At 35.8% G+C, this 27,204-nt stretch overlaps 1 protein-coding gene across 3 annotated transcripts in view; it reads right to left on the reverse strand.

The window, feature by feature from the left end:
* The window catches only part of DIAPH3 (diaphanous related formin 3), a 202,356-nt gene that overhangs the window by 105,223 nt on the left and 69,929 nt on the right, over nt 1-27,204 (reverse strand). For 2 of the 3 annotated variants that reach the window (XM_074535503.1, XM_074535501.1), the window contains 4 exons: nt 15,244-15,276; nt 12,406-12,504; nt 11,374-11,468; nt 4,918-5,019 (listed from right to left, as the gene is read on the reverse strand). In XM_074535503.1, the coding sequence (XP_074391604.1) occupies nt 4,918-5,019; nt 11,374-11,468; nt 12,406-12,504; nt 15,244-15,276 (329 nt within the window). The remainder of the gene's footprint in view (nt 1-4,917; nt 5,020-11,373; nt 11,469-12,405; nt 12,505-15,243; nt 15,277-27,204) is intronic. The other variant, XM_074535502.1, reaches the window with a different exon arrangement.

Raw genomic sequence — 27,204 nt, forward strand, 5'->3', positions numbered from 1 at the left:
GCAGATACACGTGACATCTAGAAGACACAGAAGATAAGGTTTGCAGATAGAAATTAACACAATCAAAATATCTCACAGCCCAGATGCACGTCAGCACTTCAGAATTTTAAACAGACTGAAATGTCACTAGGTATGGCTCTGTCCAAGCATCAAGTCTTATGAAGGGCAGAGTACGCTTCTGCAGAAACAGTGATAGTATGATATTTTCCAGACAACAGTGAAAAAACATTAATACATTTTGAGTTATCCTCAACGAGAACATACAGGGGAAACCATCAGCTGAATATGGAACTGATCAATTTAAGTGCCTGCTGAATTATTTAAGACAAACTAGCCTTCATCAGGCCTCACTCTAATCTTCAATATACTCTAGTGAAATCTTTTCCTTTGGTACGAACTCATTAAAAACACATCCATCAGTGAACAAGCTGTGAAGCCACATGAGGATTGCTTGCCAAATTCTATTTGGGTTAGCTGTCAGTGAATTTCACAAGGTCTGAACATTAATTATTTCTGAAACAATATTTTGTAATTCCCTCAATTCTGTCTTTGAGCAAATATAAGTGATCAAGGAAAAATCTGTTTCCTTTTTTTTCACTACCAGACAATATCGGAACATCTTTCTGAATGTCTCAGATTACAAGAAAAGGAAGACAGCAGGAGCTATCACATGTGGCTCTTGAGACAGTATTCTCATATGTAAGAATGCTAGTACACTTGCATACACCTGAGGTCAAATGTCTACCAATAGCATCCTGTCAAGCATCAGAAATTTTTTACATTAGAAGTGTTTATAAACAACAACAAAACTTTGATTTCTTAAGTGGAATTACATTTATAGATTTCAAACCACATAATAAATTTAATATAGACCACGACCATTTTATACCACTAAGGATTACAGGCACTGACGAGGCTATATAAAATCCTAGAATTTTTTTGTGTTGGAAGGAATCTTAAAAATCATCTAGTTCCAACTCCCCTGCCGTGGATAGGGACACCCTCCACCAGACCAGGTTGCTCTGAGCCTCATTCAACCTAGCTTTGAAAATTTCCAGGGATGGGACATCCACATTCCCTGGGCAACCTGTTCCAGTTGTCTCATGCTGGAATTTACTACTGGATTCAGCTATATGCATGGAGCATTATCAATTCAGAACTACTTTTTGGAATGGTTCCTAGTGTAACAAACAGCTAAAATATGTTGGCATGGGTAGGCCTGAAGCCTTAGCACTGCTGTGTGGGCAAGAGAGGGAGGAGAGGCAGATGAGTGGTGCTGTAAAGCTGGGAACTGCAGTTACAGGACACTGAGGGGAGGGGAGGTGCAGCAAAGATCTGGCACCATCTGATATGGGACTAAACATCAACATGCACCTCTGTGCCTCGCTAAATGCCCTGAAATGTCAGACCTAGAGGCACAGGGATCCCTGATAAAGAGCATCAAACTGTGATTTCTTAAATGGAATTGCATTCATGGATATCAAACCATATAATATATTTGAAATAGTCTAGGACTATTTTACAACACAAAGAATTAACACACAGTAAGTAAACAAGTGTACCTCAAATCATAGAATGGAATTCTATGAGAATTCAGAACATTCAAGTTCTGAACAGCTAGAAGATGCTTGCGCCCAACTTCCTAATAAATAAGATATTAACCAGTGGTATGGTAATAGTTCAGTAAAAATTCATTAAACAGATTACTGCACTCAAAGTATCAGTCACGATCAATAAATCTAACTAGTAGTTATTACATCAACTTCACTGAAAATAGATTAATATTTACTAAATTATCTACTCCTTAAACATTTCTTTGATATGATGACAGACACTACACCAAAAATTAGGAAAAAATACTCTCTAAAACAATACCTTTTTCTTAGTAGGAAAGAACTACCTGCAAAACAAATCAACACTGCTAAAAATCCTAAAGCAACAAAATATTTATACTGTCCATTGAAGAAAGAACCAGGTACAAAAAGTAAAAACCTCCAAAATACAACCTCTCTCAACAGTTACCAAGATGAACATCTAGATGAAACCTCATTTATCTCCAGTGGGTTTCATATTGCACAAAGATAATCTTCACCATTATCAAGTTTTATTCAAGATTCAGTATGGTGCTAGTAAAGACAAGGTTGTGAGTTTGATCCCTGTAAGGGCTATGCCCTTAAGAGCTGGACTCAATGATCCTTGTGGGTCCCTTCCAACTGAGAATACTCTGTGATTCTATGGCAATTAATGAAATTACCAAGAAAACAATATGAAGGTTAGGGAAGTTTTTAAGAAGTTTTGGAGAAGTTGATTGCAGTAAGTAAAACCAAGTCCAAAACAAGAACTATGGTAAAACAAGATGCAATTGAGTATTTATGTTTCATCAAGCACAAGTTTGATGAAAACCTCCTCATGAATTTGAAATACCCCATGAATTTGAGCAAGAAAATACAACATTCAATATAACATCAAGTTAAGTTAACAATAGCAAACTAAATTTTTAGTAAGATGAACAGAATTAATGCAGTTGTCATGAAATAGTTAATGAATCTGTACAAGCCCCTCCCTGTCCCCCTCCCACCCCCCAAAAAACCCCACAATTCTAAACAAAAAACAAAGCTCCACAGTAATACATGATAATATCTGTGCTCTGAGACATTGGCCGGGAGTAAGTGAAAGAAAGAACCAAGTGGAAAATAAAGTAGTTTATCTAAAGAAAACCCCAAGTCTGGAAGAGAAGATAAGGGCCATAAAGGATTTATTTTATACTTACTGCTGAATGAACAGAAAATATAAAAATGATAAATAACTTAAAAAAGGGAAGGCAGAAACCACAAAAGCAACTCATAGGGTCAATTCAAAGAAAACAAATGCTCACAACCATAAGACAAAACCCCAAACTAAACCCCAAAACCATAAGCAACATTCATGAAGGGAACCTGAACTGTTTAGAATCATGCTCTCAAGGTCTTTAAGCCAACAACAAAATTTAATTGACTTTTCTTGAAACACAAAATAGTGTAACAGTCACTGCCAGCCAATATCTCACTAAGTGTCTCGCTGTTGGTTTCAGAGTATCGAATCCTGACTTTCAATTCAAAGCCTGAAAGATAATGGGTTTCCATGATGAAAAAAAATTTATCACACAAGTAGTAATTAGCCATTTATTCACTATTTAGATTCTTCCTTAGGAGTCAAATAGTTTAATTGTTCCTTTAATCACAACTTCAGAGAAAATTAATATGGAATCTCCTAATTCTCTAAAAAAACATAACTATAAAACACTACTCATCTAAAAGACTTCAAGCCTTGCATTGCGTATTCAAGTTTGATTCTTCCCATTTAAAACAGACAGAAAAAATTAAGGCATAAACCAATATTTTTAAGGAAAAATAAATAAAACCAACAAAATCACCAATAATGTGAAGATTCGCATTAGCATTATCAGTGGCTTCCTAAGAAATGGGAAGAATTTCTCAGCCCACTCCGTGGACAACAATAACAGAAAATATCCAGGAGAGCCAGATGGAGCTTGAAGAACTTTGATGAAAAGTAAATGGATAGGATTCCATATTCAGAGTAAAAAAAAAGTGACTTATTCAAATTTTCTCCCATTGGAACAGAAATGAAAAATGTTTCATGTAATAAACATTGTCACTTGTTCTCTCAAATCCCCTCTACTACATGCATAGAAGCTGTGACATGACAGAAACTGTTCCTGATGATGGGGTTTGGTCTTGTTTGTGGACTTTGTTTTTTAATGTTTCGCATAGAAAACCAGGAAAAGCAAGAACTTGCACTTTTCAGTTAGTGGGAATCTGACTGTTCCTTCAGAAAATAAGCTCCAGAAATTTTTGAGATATAAGAACTCTTATCATTTTGTCCATTTATTTTATTTTTCTGAGCTATCACATTGCCTCAACTTTTAAACACAAATTTATCAGAAAAGTTGGGCCAGATGCAGCAAGACTCTACCTACACTGTTACTGGTCTAGCTCTTCTCATCAACTGACAGTTCCATCTAACTGAGTAAGTATTATTCCCTCATGGGAAATTCCCTCAGATAAGATAATCTTAGCAATAACCACCTTAGGTTTAAACTCCAGGAATGGACAAGAAAAATCAAAGCCTTGTACAGATTTATGCACCAGGAAACTACATAGCATGACTCTGTGTTTGTCTGGATGAAGTAATTACCAACTATGAATTATGAGCTATAGAGAAATTAGATGCAAACTGTATTTTCACAAAAAGCATCAACTGCCAGCTCTGAAGTAGCATTTTCTTTTTTTCACTTCCAGTCTTCCTTTGTGAATTCAACCTGGAAGATACTACAAACATATCTTTCCAGAGGGAAGGGAAAAAGTGATTAGGGATACTCTTTACAGGACATGGTATAAAACAGAGGCAGCAGGAGGCAGAATAGGTCAACATGATCACTATGACATTATATTCTTCTCATTTACATGGAGAATAGAAAGAAAAACTTAAGTGTAGAAAACTTCACTTAAAAAGGTTCAGATTTTTTAATGTAAACAAAAGTAAGGCCAAACTATTATAGCTATGAAAATTCAAAAATAGCTCTGTATCTCCCAGTGAAGTTTTGCCACAGAAAATAACTAAGTTTTTATCGTTTTGGTTTGGTTTCTTTTGCAAATACAAATAACTTGTTTAAACAAAGAGAATCCAAAATCATTCCAGAAGCAATATTTCAATAATCAGGCCTTTCATCTCCATGGATATGTCCAACAAAAGTCCAGTTGAATGGCAGCACCTGTAATCTTCTCCCAGTCTGGAATCCCTTCACTTTTAGGAAGAAGCAACTGTTTTGGTTTTTTTCTATAATATTATATTAACACTGTATTTCAGAAAGGACAAAAAAAAAAAAAAAAAAAACAGTGATAATAAAACAGAACTCACCACAACACCAAACTGCTCTGGCTCAGACAAATTGTTATACTCGTTCTTGAACTTGGACAATGCATTCAATTGCTCTTGTTCAGGGAGGTGTTTTATTAAATTCTATAAAGGAAAATAAAATAGGCTTAAAAATCTCAGATTCACTGTTGCTTCTATTATAGTAAACAAACAGGTTTACACATGCATTACTGCCATACACTCCAAAGACAACACTCTTTCCTGAAGACAGCAGAATGTACATAGCAACACACAAATTAAAGTAACTGAGAGTGTAAAAGATAAGTGATGCAATACTGCCAGCAATACTGCAATACTGACACTGATTCTACACACTTCCGTAGCATTTTTTTAGAACTGTTTTAATGAAGGAATGTGCTTGATAGGCATGATGGAAACAGAACACTTCAAAGCAAACAAAACAGGAACTTTAAGCATAACATAGCCACCCAAATTCTGGCAAGAATTACTAATGCTGGATCAAAAGTATTTTGGAAAAGAATAATTAATTTTCTAGCATTTCAAAACAAAAGTTTAAACCCATTACACTTACTTATTTACTTACTTACACTACAACTTAGCATGAAAACTTGCTAAAAGTAGTAAATCAGAGGTGAGATTCAGCTTCAGCTGAATTCTGAACTCAATATGGGGAGGTTGGACACATATAAAGTGAACGTCTTACAAGTAAGGGAATCAAACATTTCACCTTCATCTGTTCCCCTGAAGAATCCTCTGACTCCCCTGGAGCTTCCTGAACACTCAGACACATATTATCTACAAAAAGACACCCACAACTGGGCACCTGAACCCCACTCTAATTAGCTTCTGCTAGGCTGGCTAAAAATGGCTTTTTGGATATTCTGGAAATAGAAAGCTTCTCAGACACTTAATTGTGGTATAAAATTTGAATCAGTAGCTCAATTCTGTCCCTTCCCAAGATTACTGCTGCAACTACCAGGCAATAGCCAGAGTCCCTACGGCCTGCTGTGTCTCTCAGATCATGACTCTTGTGTTTCTGGTTGCACATTGGTTCTTCTGTCACAGCGAGAAAAACACAAGAGAGATTTTCCTTTCTTAAAACACTCTTTGGTCTACTGGTAAGCTCACTCTCCTGAACTTCAGATTCAATCCTTTTAACCCTGAAGCCAGTCTAGGACACACAGCCACTCCACTGCTACTACTACCATATTTCAAGAAAGAAACAAGACCAACTTCCCCATTACTTGATGGAAAAGGCAGACATTTTGGTTGCCAACATTTGTTTTATTACCTCTCAAGTAAATAGCTTTGGTGATATACAATGAGCAAAAAAGAATTTGTTTCAGTTAGTGAGCCGAATCTCCATCTGAAAGTCTTAAAAAACCCTAATTTTACCCTCTAAAGATCCTAATTCCTTCTTAAACAGGAAATTTAGCCAGTTAAGATATAAAAATTACCTCTCTGGGGCCAGGCAGATAAAAAGTCATACCTGTGCTTTGCTTAACACACTTCTTTAGTTTAAGAAGAACAAATTTTACTCTTTTCAGTAGTAGCTGAAAAATATCCCTAAATCAGTAGACTGATTCAACAGAATGTCCATGCTCAAATAAGGATTTTGGTAAGAAAAGACAAAACTATTAAAAATGCAGGAACAACGATGCTTAAAACAATAATGTAAACTTAAATTTTAGGAGCTTGATTTAGATATGATCAAACTGAATTTTAGTGGAACAGCAGTCATACATATCCTTACCACTCTCACATATGGAAAATATTTTTGTAAAACAGACTACACTTATTAATTATGGATGAAGATGTCTGGCAATAAATCAGTAGTACTGAGCAAAAATGAAAGGGTACAAAAGATAAAAAAGATACATTTTAAATTAGAAATTCATAACACACCTATTTTTTTTTGATACCCAGCATTCCCAAACACAGCTCTAAATATAATACAATTCCTTAATATTTACTGAAATTAAAATGTTATTCTTTGATGCAGAAATAGTTTTCATATGAAGAAAAACTGTCCACAGAACTTTCAAAAACCAAAAACAGTCAAGTGTTAAATGAAGATTTTCAACGTTGAGCATCATAATATAAAAAAAAGCAACCAAAACAGAAGGAGCAGCTGATATCAAAGCAGCTTTTATGGTGTTCAGATAAAGCTTTTGAGCAGCTACAGATGAAATACATTTTGAATATCAAACAATAACAAGCAGGAGAGTAAGCAGGAGAAAGAATTTTGACTGTGTCACGGGAAATATTTCAATAATTAGTCAATGAGTCTTTGGATTACAACATGGCTTTTGGAGTTTTTACATTTTGAAGTGCTAGATTTCATTTCTAACTGAAGCGGGGAATGGAGACAGATGGAGAGAAAATACATTTTATTTCTTAAGCATAACAAGAGCTGGATTAAGAACAAATTTCCAATTTCAGAAACAGTGATTATTAGGATCCACTGAACAAAACAGTTACAACTAAACAAAAATATCTGCTGAAAGCAAGAAATTTCTGAAAAGGAGAAGTACCATGCTCTCTAAGGTAACCTGTATGAATGAAGAAAATTAGCCATATATGGCTATAAAATTAGCCATATATGGCTATATTTCCCTCTTCTCAGAATGATGAAATACATGGAACACATTTTCATAGCATGGTCATAATGCATACTTGAAAAGTATGTGGAAGGTAGAAATAGAGACATAGAGCTCGATACTTAAAGTTATTTAAAAGTATATATGAAGGTGCATACCAACTTTTTGAAGCAATGGGGCACATTGTTTTACCATTTTCAAAGAAAGATGGGTGTTTTAAGTCCTTTTTCAAGTTCAAACTTAGTCCCCTTTTCAAAGTTATTATAGGGTTGTTTTACTCACAAAAAAAGCAATTTGGATGAACCCATTTGATAAATATTATTACATCTAAACTTGGAAACTAAATTTGAAGCCTAAGTTCTACTGAATTTTCTACCTGATTTAGGTCTTCAAGGGATTAATCACTTGGCAAAAAAATACAGTCTATATTCTTGAGTGATTTATATGAATGTGTTCATACAGGATATTGTGTACATGATCACTTGTATTCCATTCCATTGAATTTTACATAATCACAGCAGCTGCTAATATCACTGTACTCTTGTAGGATATAATTTCTCACTTTTGGCTCTTCATCTTCTCTTACCCTTTTCTTAAATAAAATTGTTCACTCCCCTCCAAAAGCAAAGACGAAAGGGCTCAACCACTGTTGAAAGCACTTTGGACTCAATTTTGATGCCAACCACAAAAAGAGGTTACTGTATACACTGAATTTCAACATAATTTACTGCCAATACCAATTAATAGAGCCACAAGATAATCAGCATAGTGTCAAAGAGTTATAATCTATTATATTTTTAGCTATGCCTACTGCAAAGCTCCAGTGGGAACAGGGCATGCTAGATGTTCTAAATATACAGAAAATTAGGCATTCTTTATCCCAAGGCATACACAATATGATTATTATGTATTATATATGTATTATATATTTCATAATTATAATGAAAATAATAATCCACAGAAGAAATTAAAAATAATGATACAAAAGCAAAAAAATTATCCATGAAAATAAATTTTCTCTTCTTAGATTACAGCATCTTCACATAGAAATATGCCATTAATTAACTACCCATTATTGGTTTGATTATTTTCTTTACCAGAGTCTAAATGCAAAAATAAATTTCGCCTTCTTTAGATAATACACATAGAAATTATCAAAATAACAGTGCTTTATATTTTTAATATATAGTACTTATTTATTCAGGTTGCTTCATTTAATTGTTGCGGACCTAATTTTTCTAACAAGCTAAATGTTAACTGTTGAAAAACAGTGCTAAGATCAAATAGCATGAGAGAGTCTCAGAGCAAGATGGACTACCTGAGACAGAGTTTAAGCAGAGCATAACAGAAGAGCATATTCCATCTCTCAGTTTTTCATGCTACAATACAGAATTTCCACTGCTATACCAAATAAAATAAGATAAAGATACACATCATGCTGCTGTTGAGCATGAAGAAAACCTTGAAAAAGTGATCTAAGTGCAAATTAGACTAAAAAAAACATTTTAGAAGTGTAAACAATATTCATCCTAATAACCTTAAAGTAATAGTTTTAATGCCAATATTAACTGCATCATTGAACAAAAGAATGAGAATTATACAATGATTATATATACTGTCACTGGAGATCACGGTTCATGCTTGCTCCTTCAAATATTTAAGAGAAACATCTCATTCTTCAATGAAGAAGGGAAAGTGAAGTCCAAATAGCTGAAGAGAAATTAAACATCTTTGAAATCCAAGTCACAGGAAGTGAGGGCAAAATTGCATGCAGGAAGAAAAGCATGCCGAGCATTGCACAGTCTCCTGTGCGATAAGACAAGATGTTATTTTGATATTCCAATATGGTGGAAATTCATTTTGCAGGAAAACCACAGACATACAGATTTGTCTTGTTTTGACATCTGAATACAAGTTCCTATGTGTTGCAGTAGAAGCCACACCTGAATTTCAGTGAGCCTTAATGTAACAACTAACTTTATGACCCTGATACCTGTACTTGTTTTAACTAATCAACATTCCTGCAAATAGATTATGTTTCTAAAAAACCAATCTACCTTCACCTTTCTTTCATGTTTCAGCAGGGACTGGTACCCAAGTCTCAACACACTTTGAAGTATGCTGAAGAGATTAGCTATCTAAAACCTATGCCACATTACTAGTACATAGACAGTAATTATCAATTATTGCTATATTATGTTTTGACATTTATGAGCCATAATAGAAATAATTTGAAGTTCATCACAGTATGCCAGAGTCCTGTCCAAAATATAGATAATTTTTCTAAAGACCGACATTTTCAAATTTACTGATGCCCACCAAGACGACTAAAGAATATGGCACATGACAGGCAAGGACAGACTCAGAGAAGTCACTCTGTTCAACTCTGGGAAAGCCTCATGGGCCCTTAAAGTGTGCAGATACCCAACTACGTGGCACAAAGAAGGTGTAACTAAGCTGTTCTTGGAGTTGTGCAATAGAAGAACAAAGATCACAAGTTATCACAACTAAGATTCCAGTTAGATAAACAAAGAAACATTTTCTACTACAAGTATTCAACACTGAAAAAGGTTTACAGAAAAGCCAATGGGTCTCCAGACTCAGAGATACTAAAAATTTGATGGGAAAGGCCCTGATCAAAGTGCTCTAGTTGACCTGGCTTTGAGAGTCTTGGCTCAAATGACTTCAAGACACCCCCTCCAAATTATTTTTCCCATCTTTAAAATGGTTCACTTGTGTTTATTTCATTAAATTCTTCAGCTTTTCAACCCTTAAATATCACTGTATATAGAAGAACTTCCAGTTTATTTTGGCTCCACATAGAGTCATACTGACTTTGTGTTTTAAAAAAGTAATATTGAAAGAGAACACACTACTTAAATAAACTCCATGGAAGAGAAGTGGTGAATGGTGTAAATGCTCAAGGGCAAGACATTGGATTGTTACAGCTCTAACAAACAAAAAAAACCACCCAAACTAAACAACAAAAATAGAGATTTGTGCAGATAAGACAGAGCTAAAACAAAGCAAAGAAAAATTTGGTAAGTAGGGAAGAAACAAAACATCATATGTACACATGAAAAAGTCTCTATTTAGGTGCAGACAATATGGAACATTGAGAATATAAATTCAGCTGTGTCATACTTTAATCCCATCCAGTAAGCAAGCCCCAAGCAGCCCCTCACTCACTCTCCCCACAGTGGGATAAGGATGAGGTTGGAAGGGTTAAACTCAGAAAACTCACAGGATGAGATAAAACCATGCACACAAGCAAAGCAAAGCAAGGAATTCATTCATTGGTTCCCATGGGCTGGGAGATATTTACTGCCATCTTCAGGAGAGCAGGGCTCCATCAAATGTAATGGTGACTTGACAAACACCACCACTCCATCTCCCTTTTTTTTTCCTTCCACTTTACATACTGAGCATCATGTCATACTGTCTGGAATGTCCCCTTGGTCATTTGGGGTCACCTGTCCTGGATGTGTCCCCTCCCAACCTCCCATACACACCCAGCCCCCTTGCCAGCGTGGCAGTACCAACAAAAAAGGCCTTGGCTCTGTGCAAGCCCTGCTCAGCAATAACAAAAACATCTCTCTATTATCAAAGCTCTGCTCAGCACAAATGCAAATATAACCCCATATCAGCCACCATGAAGACAATTAACTTAGTCCCAGCCAAAAACAACACAAGCTGCTTTCATAAAAATATTAGCATTACAAATTAAAAAAAAAAAATTACTGTTCACAGGAAAAGAACATTCTTGCCATTAATAATTAGCCAAAAGTTTACATTAAGGGGTGTTTTTAGCTATGCATTTCTATTTACTGAGAAGCTTCTCTTGAAATACTGGGATTTAAAGTGCTATTTTTGTTACCTGAATCATGGACTCTGAGAGCTGTGTTTCATCTACTTCCAATATCATCATTTTGATCTCTTCATAAGGCACTCGGAAAGATCCAAGGAAAATTGCTAAAACAGAGATTCCACAAATAATGAAGAAAGCAAGACAAGAGCTATCTTGCTTCTATTTAAAAAACAGCAGCAAAACAGGTCATAGCATCTCCAGATTAACAAACACTATGCCAAATAATTTAGGTAAGATAACAATTTTTAATGTATTTTTAATTATTGTTTTCTTGCAATTCCAGCCTTCTCCATATCCATTCGTTATATACAACATCCAGCATCACAGAAGACTTCCATAAGCAGTCAGAGACAAGTCTACTCTTTAGAAGAATCACTGCTATTACAGTATTTTGTGCTAAGGTGACAACTGTAATTTTTTCAATAGTCTTGTCAGGGCCTTCTCTGAAAGAAGCACCATGACAAACCAAAACCAAGCCACAGAAACAGAACATTTTGTTAAATGTTCTTACAAGCACTCTTTGTTTAGTCACCATAATACAGTTATTTCTTATTTAATCTCTGCTGGCATTTAGGAACCTATTCTTCCTAGAACTCCTCTCCATCAAAACTTTATTTTCTTTGTATATTATTCCGTAATACTGAGTATCACCTAGTTTCTACAAAGTTCATGAGATGGGCAGACACACTGCAGGCATTTTCATCCTTTTGTTGACAAGGGATGGGGACATGCAGGGGAAGGGGGCATCCAGTATTCCTTGATGGATGTATTGAAAATACAGATGGATTAGATACATAGCTTTATGCTTGCACTTCAATACATACAGTCTTGAACAAGGAATAATCTTTAACTATTTCTCGGGTCTTTTTAAGTGTTTCAGTTGTGTAAACTCATATTTGTGCTTAAAACAATATGCACATCTTTAAACACATTTCAAACAATAAGTGGTTACCAGGTAATCACACAAGAGAGAAAGGCATTTTTACGGAAGATTTATACATTACTCTGAGGGAAAAAAAATAACTAACAGAATCTACTTACACAGATTCTGTGCAATCTTAGGATCCAAAACTTTTAATTCTTTGATGCGTTTCTTAATGGATTTCTTTTCTTCAAAATCCTCCTCCTCCTCTCTTTTTACTGCCAGATTAATCACAAATACAATCATGGTTAATTCTTAATATTTAAAGGAAACATTCATGAATTCAGAAAGCACATTTGCTATCAAGCATAGTCAATTCACAGAGAAAAGATCATAAAACACACAGACAAAAACTTGAGAGGTTTTGCATGTTTTGTTTGTATTTCAATACTTTTGCTGTTCAGTCAAATTTGTCAGCTTGTTAGCCTTCAATATTTATTTTTTTTTAATATATAGGGCCTGAATAAACATGCTAATGTTACTTGTACAAATTGAGTCATATTTAAAATATCATGCAACATGCCTCTGTTACCCTGGCCAGGCTAGGATTATGAATTGGATTTTAACAATAACAGATCTTAAAAAACATGGCAATATGTCTCAACACTGAGACATCTATCTATTTTTGTGATTGCTTTTGTCTAACTATAGCTACCAAAATTATCAAAGATCACCAGCTTATTAAAAAAATAAGATTAGCTTAGAATATAGCTGAGTTGTTGTATACCTATATAGCATGCAGGTATATATATGTATGTCTCTATTTTCTTGTCCCCTTCAAAAAGATGTATTTTTAAATATATGATGTTATCACATTATTACAAAATACCACAAAGAAAAAGTGATTGTATAAACATATATTAACATTGCTGGAGATTTTGGCTTATTCTTTCTTTTAATAATTCATACAAATAGAAAATAATTAATACAAATAGGATCTCCCAAATACATTGTGTAAACTGAATTTATTTCTCATTATTCACACACTGTCATAAGAATTTCACTTAAAATAACAACATAGGCTTGATAAAGTATTAGTAGGAATTATTATGCAAACAAACTAAAAAGCTAAAACCACACAAATCTTTCCTTAAATATGATCTGTTATTGTACTATTTTACAATAATACATCATACAAAATACTCTCTTTTTTAACTTTTCCTTCTTCCTTCCCCCAGTACAAATCTTCAAAACTGTCAAATGCTGTTTACCAAATACATTGCTACTGTTTAGCTAATTCTGTATATTATTTCACAAATGAGATTAGTTTCCCAGCTTTACAGGATGATTGTTCCAAATTAAGTTATACATGCTTCAAATATTTGAGAGAAGAAAATATGCTACAATAGTATAATGTGCTACTGACTTCCAAAGGAGATAGGCATAGATGAGAAGTCCTGCCAAGGAGACATAGGATTAAAATTTCTAGCTCAGTGATGATCCTTGACAAAACTCGACATAAGCATGAATTATCAAGAGGATTTTCCTAAGCTGAAATTAATGCCAAAAATGGTAAGAGAGCTATTTAAGAGCTACATAATTCTTAAAAAATGTTTTCAAAAGCACAATAAATTTTGCCAAGGATTGGGACACAGACTAAATGACCTGTTGAGGTCTTTGATCTTTGTTGTCTAGGATACAACCAAAGAATAAGGAATTCAAGACCTCACACAGGGATTGAAGGAACTAGATTCAAGTCCCTTCCGAGTAGGTGGAGAGAGAAATTTGAATCATCTCCTAAATCACTTTTAATACTCTACACTTGCTAGGCAGCACAATGCTCCTGAGAACATGCCACAGTGCAGAAAAGAAGCTGTATTCTGCAAAAATGAAATCACTAAACTAAGACATAAATCAGGCCTTAGAAGAAGGACTGATAACCAGCATCCTGGAAAATGGGTTACAAAGCCATAATCCTCCTCTTTTGTCTGTTCCCAGTCTACCCACAAAATTCACTTGGCCTTGAATTTCTTTTAGCACATTGAACAGAATGTTTAGCACTCTCGTGTACACACCCTGCTTACTACACATGTGAAAGCAAAAGTAGGTTTTCACCAGCAATGTGAGAACTCTATAGCTCAGGCAGCAAAGGAATAGAATGACATTAAAGCAACTGGATAAAAAAAGGTTACCACTAAAAGTTCACTTTTTCTGATTATGCTTGAAGAAGAGCCCTTACTGAACCCAGAAGGGTATGTCATGGGGCTGCAAATCCCAGAATCACATGACTGTTTTCTCTTGCAGTTACACACTTTAACAGACCTCTCAAATTTCTTAACTTCTTCAACTACACACTGAAAACTGTGACTCTTAAAAACATGACTTTTGAGTTGCCTCAAAGTCTTATCAATGCTAGAATTGCAGATTCTCCTAGAAGACCTGCACATCCCTGCAGGACAGGTTTCAAGCAATTTTCATGCCTTAATGAAAATACAGTAAAATTCTTCATGGCTACCTTGGAACTTGGCAAAGAAACCTGGAACTTTACAAGAAACAAAATAATTTCCTTTGCAGTCAGAATAAAAAGTAGTTAAATTATCTAAATTTACTCATTTCCTTAAGTGGGCCCTGACAGCCTCAAACTGGAAGCTAAAAGGGCAGAAATTAAAAAAGTATTAAAAAAAAAAGTTTGCCTCTTTCAGCACTAGAAAGCAAACTTTATTCATTACGAGTCTTATGACTGAGATAATACAGACACACAAACATGCAAAAAGAATTAACAGTTAAACATGCACTACTTAATTCCCTACTTCCAAATCAAGAAACAAACTCCTGGCTAATAGCCTCAGGAATTTTCACTCAGGAGGGGTCATACACAATGTTACAGCACTACTTAAGGCATCACAATACTAAGGAAAAACATTTAAGCATAGAGTGTGTCTACTCTAGGCAACTCATGCAGGAATTGTATGCAGAGTTCTACAATTATGCAATAAACTAAATTACTGCAAACTTACATGATACTTCTTTAGTAGACTTCAGGTCACGTCCTTATGTAGTTGGCAGCAATAAGAAGCAGAGGACATGTATTACTTTTCTTGCTGGTTTAAAATATTGCACTTCCCACTGAAAACTCTGATACCTCCTAACGCCTCTAGAAATTTTCACCTCCTTTATCAATGTCCTGGTTTTGGACAAGGACACGGGTTATGTGGAACCATGTGGGCATAGCCAAGACACAGTGCAATTCAATCCCATCTCACCTCATGGCCAGCGAGGAGGGAAATGGGTCTCTCTCTTGCTTCATGGAAAAGAAGGGGAAGGAGGAGGCATTCCTTTGCCAGGGAACCAAGCGACAAATGCAGTGGTGGGGTAACACTGGTCCCGACCAGATGATCTGTCTGCCATTTTTTTCATTGTCTTGGGCTTGGGGACAAAACATGGAGGCAGATGGTCTGTCCATCATTTTGTTCACCGTCCCAGTCAGTGAGCAATTCCCTGCAAATCACTCTCTTTTTGTAAACTTTTGTTATTAATATTGTTGCTGTTACTGTTCTTATCTCATTGCTGTTTCCAGTAAATTGCTTTTATCTCAACCCACGATCTCGGCCTTTTTTATCTCCCATTGAAGGTTGTAAGGGGCACTGAACAAGGGAGTGCCACTCCTAAACCATAACAAGTGGCAAAAAAAAAAAAAAGCGCCCAAAATCTCAAGAAACATAACTATTCTCTATTTCCAACAGGTAAAAAGAGAAAGAAATCCCACAGCTGAAGGGAATGAATAGAAATATCTGAACAAGTTAAGTAAGAATCTAGACTAAAAGGAAATCAAAGAAAATATGCAGTTAAATTTTCATTTGTGGAGAGCACTGGAATAGAAGGGAAAGTATACACAAGAAAGAAAATGGGAACATCTGCTTACAGTGGAAAAAAAAATAAAGCAGGGGAGTGGGCAGCTGCTGCAGAAAGGATGTGACTATTTGAAGGAACTAGAGATGTGAGATGTTACCATGCTAATGAGAGAAGAAACCAGGGGATCACAAAATACACAGACAGTTCTCACAGCTCCAGAAGTTTGATCTTACTAAGCATGAACTTTTTCAAAATAACTTTCTTTTCAGCTATTATACAATAGAAAACTACACACCCTTTAAAGTTCTGTGTATACATCAAATCTAGCCCACTGGAGACACATACATGGCCCCCAGCATCTGAGCTATGTATTGTCAGTAGTACCTTATCTGATGCTCCTGCTCTGCCCTCTCAGGCTGAGAAACAAAGTGCTACAGCACTTTGAACCACACAAGAATGCATCTCCCACCCTTCACAGCTCCTTTTATCTTCACACCCTACATCCTTATTAAAAAGACTAAAATTAACAGATGTGGTTGCCAACATACACACACACCACCACCTCAAAGGAGTTTTGGATACTGGACAGATTGCTTTTACTGTCTCCTTCATATTCAGATCCATATACACATTTAAATGTAGTCAACTACCTCCATCTGTGGGAATGACCTGACTGAAATTAGAGTCCTCAAAAGAGTGGTGACAGGACTGTGTCATAAATACTTGGAAGTATTGGAAGCCTGTAGAACAGCACTTCATAAAATTGTGGACTGGATCCTAGGGAGCTACTCTGTAAAACTCTGAAACAATTTCATTCTTGGTAGGTGCCACTGAAATAATCTACATTCATGAATTGCAATACACATTTCTATTTCTGCCACAGGTCTGGATATAATCTGCTACCCACAATCTTTGTAAGAAAAATCATGTCTGTGCATCTGTATGCTAAAGAAAAAAAATCTTCTAAAACATATCATCCTAGTGGCAAAAACCAAAACAAAATACCTTTGAAATACAAGCTTCAACTTTTGAAGACTTGGATTGCTTTTACAGCTGCATGACTACTGTCCTATAATATGACATGAAACAAAACAAAACAAACCTTTAGTCTCAAAAGAAAAAATAAAAAGGCACCACCGAGCCTATTACCTAGACCATGACACTACACAGGTGCCATCAGATCCACTTATTTCATATTGAGCTGTTCACCAGCAGTTATTTGTGACAATTTACTTTAAAATACAAAAGAAATTATGAACTAGATCTAAGTAGTTTTACAACAGTCTTGAAAATAGCTTTTTTTTTTTTTTATGAAGACAAGGCTAAAATAAGGTTTTCTAGGCATAGCTCACAGAAGTAGGAAGAATGCCTGAACACTGAAATACCAGGAAGCGGATAAATATTCTGCTTTCCAAACTAAGCAACCTAAGGTTGCATCAACACAATTGTTAGCATAAGGGACTTCTCATCACTAAAAGATCTGTTTTAAATTATAGTTCATTCTAAACCAAGAACATTAAACTCTCACATTTTTCAACAGTAGCTGACAAAATTCTGAAGAAAAAAAAAAAAAAAACCCTGAAGTCTTATTTGTTAGGAAGTAACTAAAATGCTCACAGAAATACAGCATGCAAAATCAGAACAATCATTCTCTTAGTTACAATCTGAACACTTGCTGGGCTCCCCACTAGAACTGAAAGTTTTAACCAAGAGTGATTCAACTCCTGGAAAGATCTGAAATTTCATTAATTCTTGTCTGAGGGGAAAGATAAAAGGGGAGGCTGAAATGAGCTTCAGCTACAATGGAATTTGCTGGACAGGGAAAAGCAAAGCATACTGCTGTTCCCAGCAGAACAGAGACTAGTGCCAGCAGACACATAATTCTATAGTTTCCAGATCTCCCCATTCTAAAATATATTCCTACCATCAAGATTTAGTTGTTTGGGCCTTACAAAGCTGATCCATCACTTGCCAAAGGCATCAAAAGCTGAATAACAGCTCTGAGTGCCCTTGTACCCAAAGGGAGCATAGCTGATTCAAGAAACACCATAACATTATTGATTGTAAATTGGAATGGCAAGTGTTCCCCTCTACTGTTTGGTGTTCAACAGTTGCCTTTCAGACATTGTTGAATTCCAGAGCAAAATCTTTTCATTTAATAATCCCTGACAGATTGTTCTCGCATTACATTTGTGTAATTCCTCTTTAACCCTAATAAATTTTGAACTTTAAGTCCTTCAGCACAGTCCCAGTTCTTAATTGTGCTTTGTGCGAAGAAAGACATCATTTTTTTATAATCTTGATCCATTTCACTGTATCTCTACTATACTTTTTATTAGTAAGAAGAGGAAACCACAAAAAATGTGGAGAATGTGGGCACAGTTTGAACTTTTATAATGAAACATTAACTGATTACTTTGTTTTCCTTTATTAACAGTTCCCAAAACCCTTTTTTTGCCAGTATATCAGTAATTTATTGATTGTATCAATTGGTATCAACTTTGGCAATGGTAGATATTCAAGCCTTTTTTAAAACTGTCACCTTGCTTCCTTTCTTCTGATGTTGGCATAAATTCAAGCGACAGTTTACATAGCCCAGTTCATAGCTGAGCTGTTTCATCCTTCAGTTCCCTTAGAAGTCCAGGGTGAATACCAGCTGGTCCTAGCAATCTGTTACTGTCCACTTTATTGACCTATTCTAAAACTCACTCTACTGACCGTGGAAGTTATGTTTTGTGTGCTAATGTGGTGTTCTCCCAAAGTCCAGCTTGGAGGAAAGTTCATTATTATCAAACAGAAATAATTCAGAGCTTCAGCATTTGGAAACAGGACAAAAAGTGTCTTACTCCTTTTTTTTCCTTTGGAAGGCAGATATGACACACTAAATCATATTTTTATATAGCATTTTTATTAGATCTTTATCCATGTTTAAAATTCAATAGTATGAAAATTTTAAACCTTAGCTCTAAATCGCAAAGCAGTTACAATCAGAAACCAACTGAAGTCCTCACCATGAATATACAAGCACATACTCCTAAGTGAAATCTGCATGAAAAAGAGACACTCAAAGATGTGGCTTTTGCTGCTTACAGATTATATGTAGCATCTGTTAAATATGCTTAATATGCTGCTGTCTCTGTATTTCCTTAACTATGCTCTGGGTCTTTTTTAGGTGAGTCTACAAGTTAAATATTTTTTTATCTTTTAATGAAGTATTCATTACTTTGTTTGATATCAAAACTTTTTAAACTTCACTAAATAGCTTCTAGAAGCATGACTTGGCCTATTTCTAGACCAAAGTCCAGCATACAAGCTAATTTCAGTTCTTCTTACTGTGCAAGTCTTGAAAATGTTGGTATTTATTATTTATTCACAAAACAAAGTAGAAGAATCTTTTTGGGTTTTATATCTTAATTTACTACCCGGGAAAAATTACTTCATCATAATCTTCACTTTCAATTTAATACAGATGTTTCCAGCCTTGAGTTTTAAAGACTACAAGTCTTTGAACATGTAGTAATTTAAGCTTTTTCACCTTTGGAGGAGGACGTGAGGGTGCTGGTGGATGAATGACTGGACATGACCTGACAATGTGCACTTGTGGCTCAGAAATCTATCCCATCCTGCGCTGCATCAAAAGCAGCCTGGACAAGAGATCAAAGGAGGTGATTCTAACCCTCTACTTCACTCTGGTGAAACCCCACCTGGAGTGCTGCACTGAGCTCTGGGGTTCCCACCACAGGAAGGACATGAACCTCTTGGCCCAGGTCCAGAGGAAGGCCACAAAGACAATCAGACAGCTGCAGCACTTCTACAAATATAGGCTGAGAGAGCTGGGTTTGTTTATCTTAGAGAAGAGAAGCCTCTAGGGAGACCTTGAAGCTCTTGAATATTTCAAGGGAGCTTATACAAATTAGTGTCTGTTGTGACAGGACAAGGGTTTTAGCCTAAAAAACCATTGATTTAGACTAGATATACAGGTAACATTTTTTACAGTGCAGGTGAGGAAACACTGGTTGCCTGGAGAAGTTGCAGATGCCTCACTCCTGGAAACATTTGAAGGCAGGCCAGATGTGGCTCTGAGCAATTTGATGGCACGGACAATGTCCCTGCCCACTGCAGATGAGTTTGACTAGATGGCCCTTCCAATCCCAACTATTCTACGATTCCAAAAGCCACAGTATGGAGACACAGCTGAGCATTTCCGGAAATATATGGGAGTCCATTCCTTCCCCTACACACACGCTCTGCTTTTGTCCTGCTTGCATAGTCCTAGAATTTATGAAAAGGGAAACATGATAATCAATGTACTTTAAAAACTTCAACTCACAAAAATGACCAAAAAATAAACAGGGATGGGGGGAAATGTGACGTTAAAGTAGCAAGTTTAATCAGCTTGTGGAGTAATCAAATGAGCACCAAAGAGAGGCAGATCATGTAACCAGAAGCAGGGCAGAAGACATCAGTCAGGCCTCTTCAGCTGAGCATCAATGAACTGACATGCACTCTGTTGCTCAAAGAGCACCATCCTGTGATCCCAGCAGAGCAGAAGCTTGCAATGCATCTGAAGGAAGCTATTCACTATTTTCCTATTTTTATCTGTAGAGTTAATTCCAGAGCTTAGCTTTCTGTTGTGCCACTTCCCTGCACAGCCATATAAACACTATCAAACAAGAAAAAGAATTGGACTCCCCCCATCTAGCAGCACCAGATTTGCCTGCCACTGAAATGGCATATAACAAGTTCATGAAATTTGCTATCATATAAATTATAAATAAAAATTACACATTTTTAATTAACCATTTGTTTTTAAAGGTAATTGCTCTCAGAATAGTACACTGTAACTGATTAGAGAGACATTTTTCATAATTTATTTGATCTTTGTTATTGTAAGATTTAAAGTTAACAAGTACCATCTGAGTATACATATAGGTTGAAGACATTTTCTGACAGAAAAATTATTCCATCAAGACCTCTTCTCCTTCCTTTAAACTATGGGGTTCATTTCACTTGTGTAAAATATTGTTGTATAATCTTACCAGCATCCAGTCTCAAAATCAGTTTAACTAAATATCCTTATTGATGAACAATACCTCAATTCACAAGAAACACAATTTTTATTAGTTATTATGTAGATGTAATTTCATTACAGAACACTGTAGTACAATATAGTGCATATCGCACTATATGTTATTCATCTGTAAGTAATTTTGCTGAACAATTTTGCTGAATACTTTTTATAAAGTATTCTCTGTGTTCTGATGTTATTTTTAATTCTGTTGTTAATGTCTGATATTAACTTAATACAATTCAAATTATTTCCAGGAGGAAAACACTGGATTAGGCTTTCAAGCTAATTCTTTGAGTGACTATACAAAAACACCCCAAGACATGGAACTAGAATAGATGAGGTAGTGCAAGGGCAGGAACGAATGATCTGACATAAGAGTGACAAAAAACTTACTAAGCTACCACTGTCACCTCATAGCACTGTCAGTGCCTCACAAACCACAAAGGCAGGGGCAGTACCAACCTGACAAAGGACTGATCATTAACTTGTGACAAGAAACAGCAGTACATGGGACTCCAAACTAAAAGGGCAAATGGAAAAGAATAGCAAACTGGAATTACTAGGGAGGAGCTGTTGTATTCTGACTGAAATGGAATGAAGAGCCATGGCCAGCAGTGAACTGCCAAATTACAAAGGCAGCAGGAAATCAAGGGTATCAGAGATAATAAAGAGCACTCCCACACTAGCACCTAAAATACATCAAAGCACCTGAAGCATATCTGGAGATCAGGATGGGACACTTCTATCAGCCTAAGACATGAAAGGCTGGTATATAGTCAGCCATAGTGACTAGATCTCCAGGATGATGGCATTAGCTGAATAGCAGCCTGAAAGTAGTGGCCTTGCAGGTCAGATGCCTGGGTTTGAACCTTCAGAGTGAGACTGCTTACCCCTTGTTACAATCCCTGAGAGCTCGGAAATCTGGGAGGCAAGCCAAAAAAAAGACAAATCACTGTGGATCTTCCATCCTGCAAGGTGCAACCCACCCTCTTCCTCATGCACCGCTGATAAACCTGCTGCTTACAAACATATACCCTATGTGGTGTATGGGAGCAGGAGAGACAACATAAAGGAATGCAAATCTATCCCTTACTTGTAAAGTTTTGCAACAATTAATAGTAACTACTGTGTCATCTAATAAACGTAAAATAGGAACTCATAGTCCAAAGTTCGGGTAACTCCTAAAACAAAGCACAGCAGATACATTTTTCATAATTTTGTTAGGTCTATTTTTAAAATATTGAGGTCTTTTTCTTAAAGAGGCATTCTCAAGGCAAGTGTGCCTGAATCTCTCTGAACTACGTGTCTGGAACCAATCTGCAGTTCAATTTATTCATGACTAGTTTTTACTTATTTCTTGCGGTTTAAACAGTTCTTTTCCCTTTCTAATGCTCTTCTTAAAGAATGTCAAAATATCTTAGCACTACAACATGATCTTTGATATTTTTAATTAAATAGTTCAAATCCATTTAATCTCTTCACCTGATGATACCAGAAGCTTCTATGCATCTGTGATTTAATCTGCCTTGAGTCTGGGACAGTAGAACTGAAAGCCACATTACAAAGCGTGACTTGTAAACATATTAATGACAATGCTTCCCTACTGGAAACATTTCTGTGAAATCCAGGATTTGTTCTGCTCTCCTTCCCTCATCTTTATTTCCTTTTTTTTGTAAACAACCAATACATATATATATATATATATCTAAAAATACCCATGTGTACATAAACTGAAGTAAAAAAATCACAGATTCTAGTGCTAACCTAAAATTTGTGTTCACAGTGTTAAATTTCAGGCATGAGCATCTCCACTAAGTTCTGATTCCCTGACCACAAGGGAAGGCAAGAGAACTGTGCTATGCTCTTAGCCAATATCAAATCCATCTGAATGGACTGGAGAAGTGTGAGCTTGTTTCAGAATGATTCTTTCTCACGTGTTTAATTCCCAGGTTTCTTTGCTTTCTTGTGCAATAGCTACACTCACACTCTCCATTCTCAAACACAACCAATATTCTGCCACCTTTAAGTAGTCAGTCAGCTACCAGAGGTCTGAATAATCCACAATTAGCAAAGGAATGCCAGCAAGGCCACGCAAAGCCAGTAACAAGCTACCTATCTTCCTGTCCTGCTCTCTGTACTGGCCCCCGCAGCCATCAGGTACATGCTGGGGTCTCTACAGCATACTGGTAAATATGAGGTAGGCAAATGCAGTAGCATTTAGCAATGTGAAAAAGGGATTAAACATGTTAAAATTTCTCTGCTATGTGAGAGAAGTTCTGTTTCAAATCAACAAGTGAAGCTACAGTTAAAGGCTTTGTATAAAAGAAGTCCTGCAGTTTCGGTTTTGTAAACCCTACATGTAGTAAAAACTACCATGAGATTACTTGAAATCCACTTGAACAGAGCAAGCTCTTTCAGAACTAACAGGACTTAAAAGTAACATAACATTTGCCAATCATATTTAAGTATTTGGCTTTGTTCTCAAATTTGTCTTTCTTCTACTCATCCAGCTTCTGTAACATCCTACCCTTCTTGAATCTGAAAATGCTTCCAAACTCTGCCATCACAAAGTTCAGCCTTTTTTTAACATATGCAACAGATCATTGAGACTATTTAGTAAATAATTATTCCCAAAACTGATCCTTCAAAAACTCTATTAATAGCCTCATAGTCCAATGCAGCCTTTTTCAATATTCCCCACATTGTCTTAAACGTACCTGTTTTACAAGTCTGCAGCTAATCCCACTTTTCATTAATACTGGTACATTGGCAGTCCTACTGCAATCCGGACTTTAAACAGATCATATTTGTTTTGCTTAGAAAAACTGTCATCTCAAAAAACTAAAATGTTATCTATTGCCTAGCATAATTTACTTTTCTTATGCCGAATCTGACACACACTTCACTCTCCTTTTTTTAATCTACCACTGTGTCTTTGATTGTAATTTGTAGAAAAACTGTTCAGTGTTTCTGCATATCATTGATAATGAACTAATGAATCTATGAAATAGTCCTCAGACATGTTTGAATATAACTTCTAGAAAAGGTGCTGTCTTTTTTTCCCAGTAAAAACAAATAAAACCCCCTTCAGTATTCCCTTGCTATAACTACTAAATGATGCATGATTCCCTTGCAATCATCACTAAATATCATACACAGTTTCTAATAAAAGCAGTGAAATGGATTTACGTAATTGAATAAAGAAAAAAACAATAATGGTCTACAGTGTAAGTTAAATTCAAGCGCACAAGCACTTCAATTTTATTTGCACAAGCACTTGAAGGATTACGCTGAAACAAAATATGAATTTAGCCAACATTTTTTATTGCTAAAGAAAGAGCTGTCAGTCAGCACATTTGTTTGCATGGTCTCATTAGAGTACATTGCCTCAATCTCAACAGTCATAGTGAAGAATGTTGAGAGCATAACTGAGCATAACTGTATCTACTTAACAAGCATTCATGCACCCTCATTAATTTTTTTCATCTCACTTTGAAGCATGACATGGCTCATACCAGAACAATAACTTGGTGATAATTGTTTGAGACAACAACTGGACAGGAACAGTGCAGAGGTGAACTTGCCTATAGATTATAGTGTGCCTCAGTGAATTACAATTAGCTTTAAAAGTCATCTGTCCTGTTCAGCAGCTTTCAAGATATTTCATTAGCAAGAAATCTTAACATATTTTAGGCTGTAATGACCCAGTTGCATTATATTTCTAAGATAGAAATTTCTCCAGAACACATGACAAATATCACAATATGTGAGCTCACAACTCTATAGTATTTATAAAATTGTCACACGATATAAACTGAAGCTTAGCTTGTCAGTTATTAATTTAAATGCTAATAAAATCACAAGAATAATTTATACAACTCCCAGATCACAAACCACCTTTACAAAACTCTGATGATAAGTTTCCTGTACTCCTCTGCAAGATAAGTGTCATATTTAGGAATATATCAAAACAATTCAGATCCAGTACAAATCACTAAGGAAAACAACCTTATATAGAGCTGTATAATTGTATTCCACAACATGCTAAAGGAAAATAGACTATATATCTACCTAATCTATGGTTATTATAATGTACTGATACAAAAACAAAAACCAAAAACCCACACCACAAAACCTAACAAGATTACTTACAAATTATATTTAAACAATTTTTCAGATTTTTAACTCTTTTAATACACTCCTATGTGCTGATACTGTCTCTTCTAGAAGAATCACTTCAATGCTGCATTAATTGTAGCTTTTGCTGCCCCAAAACTCAGCCTTTTTTGAAGTCAGAGGATAACATCATCTACATTTATCTGTAGTTTCCCAGGAAATTGTCAAAATCAAAGTGTTCTATTTCAGCAACAGAAAAATCTCCATTTCTAGAAAAACATTATTTCTTTAAAATTATTCATAGCAAGAAGGCTGACTTCATAATAGAAATGGGCTTTGTTTGTATTTTTATTATTAAGTGACAGATATCTGTAGAAATTATTCAGTCTTTTTACTAGGATAAAAAGAAAATCTTGGTGATGAAAGAAGAGCTACAAAAATGAAAGCAGATTTTCAACAGAAAGTCTGACTTTAGATGCAGAAAAAACTGCATTGAAGATCCATTAGAAACCTACATGCTGACCAAATTCTTCAATTTGAAACTAGTAAATGGGCCTCCAGCAACAGATAGTGATGTCAATTTACATAGAAGGCAATTGTGTAGGGAAAAAATAATTTCAACTTAAAGAAAAAACAGACTTAAATTAAAATTTTCCACTGCCTTAGGAAAAGACCACACATAATGACAACATGGAGACAGACCACTGCATCTATTCATAACAGAAAGCTGGACAAGCATAATTACAAACGAAAGAACGAAAGAAAGAACGAAAGAAAGAACGAAAGAAAGAACGAAAGAACGAAAGAAAGAAAGAACGAAAGAACGAAAGAAAGAACGAAAGAAAGAACGAAAGAGAAAAGTGCAAGACTTACTTTTCTGCAGCTAGCAAGTCTTCAGGAATCAGGAAAGGTTTCAAATACAGTTTAAAACCAGTTGTTAATCCATTAATTGTTTTCTGTTTTAACTGATTTCTGAAAAAGCCATACTTAGAGCTCCATAGCCATTATTTTCAACACATACTAAAAGGCAGCACTGAGAATAAATGCACTTATAGTTTCCAGTGTAAGGGCACAAGTCTTTGAGCCACTGCCATTTCTTAAAGCATACTTTTTAGTCATCATGGTCTTCCCCAAAACTGGGGATGTTCCCATACAAACAGGGTGCAGGAACTTTACTTTCAACCTCATATGTTCAAAATAGAAAAAGTTACATCTGTACACGTGGATAACATGTCTCAATGAAATCCAATCACTGACAGGCAAACCCTCTCTCTAACAGTTGTGTAACTCTCTCCTGTGCTCTACTCACACACCATCCATTACCTGGAACAGCATCCTGGAGTAAACAGAATAAATATCACCCTTTTAAAAGCAATATGATGCTTAGAGTTACCAGCAAGAGAACAGCTGGCAAAAGCATAAATGCACTTGAAGCAACCAACAACCACATTATTATCATAAAGTTCTCTCCATACAGCAATCAATGCTTATTCATCCTAAATCCCACCCATTCATTCTCCTTATAACAATGTCTGGTGCATCTGCAAATGAAGTCTTTTGGAGCCTCTATACAATAGAGATTTTGACACACTTACAACAGATGGGATGCAAACATGATGTTTTCTTTTGGTTTAACTATACCAGTGCAAGTCAAGAATGGAGAGAAAGCTGCTGGAACTGTTGGTTGTGTTTCTCCTATGGTGCTTTTTTTTTGGGGTGGGGAGGAGTGGGGAGGGGAGGGCTAGTGGACTGGTGGTGATAGTTTTGTTTTCCCAGATATTTAAGCATTGTTTGTCTATAGTTCTCACACTTCAAACACTTACTTCAGAAAGAGTGAGTTCAAAAACCTCTTAGACTTCCCATACTTACTCTGGAAAACGGGATTAAGAACACATAAAAGCTAACAGTGCTTTATGGAAGGACCTTATGGAAAAAGAGA

Source organism: Zonotrichia albicollis, chromosome 2 (assembly GCF_047830755.1).
Source record: "Zonotrichia albicollis isolate bZonAlb1 chromosome 2, bZonAlb1.hap1, whole genome shotgun sequence".
NCBI lineage: Eukaryota > Metazoa > Chordata > Aves > Passeriformes > Passerellidae > Zonotrichia > Zonotrichia albicollis.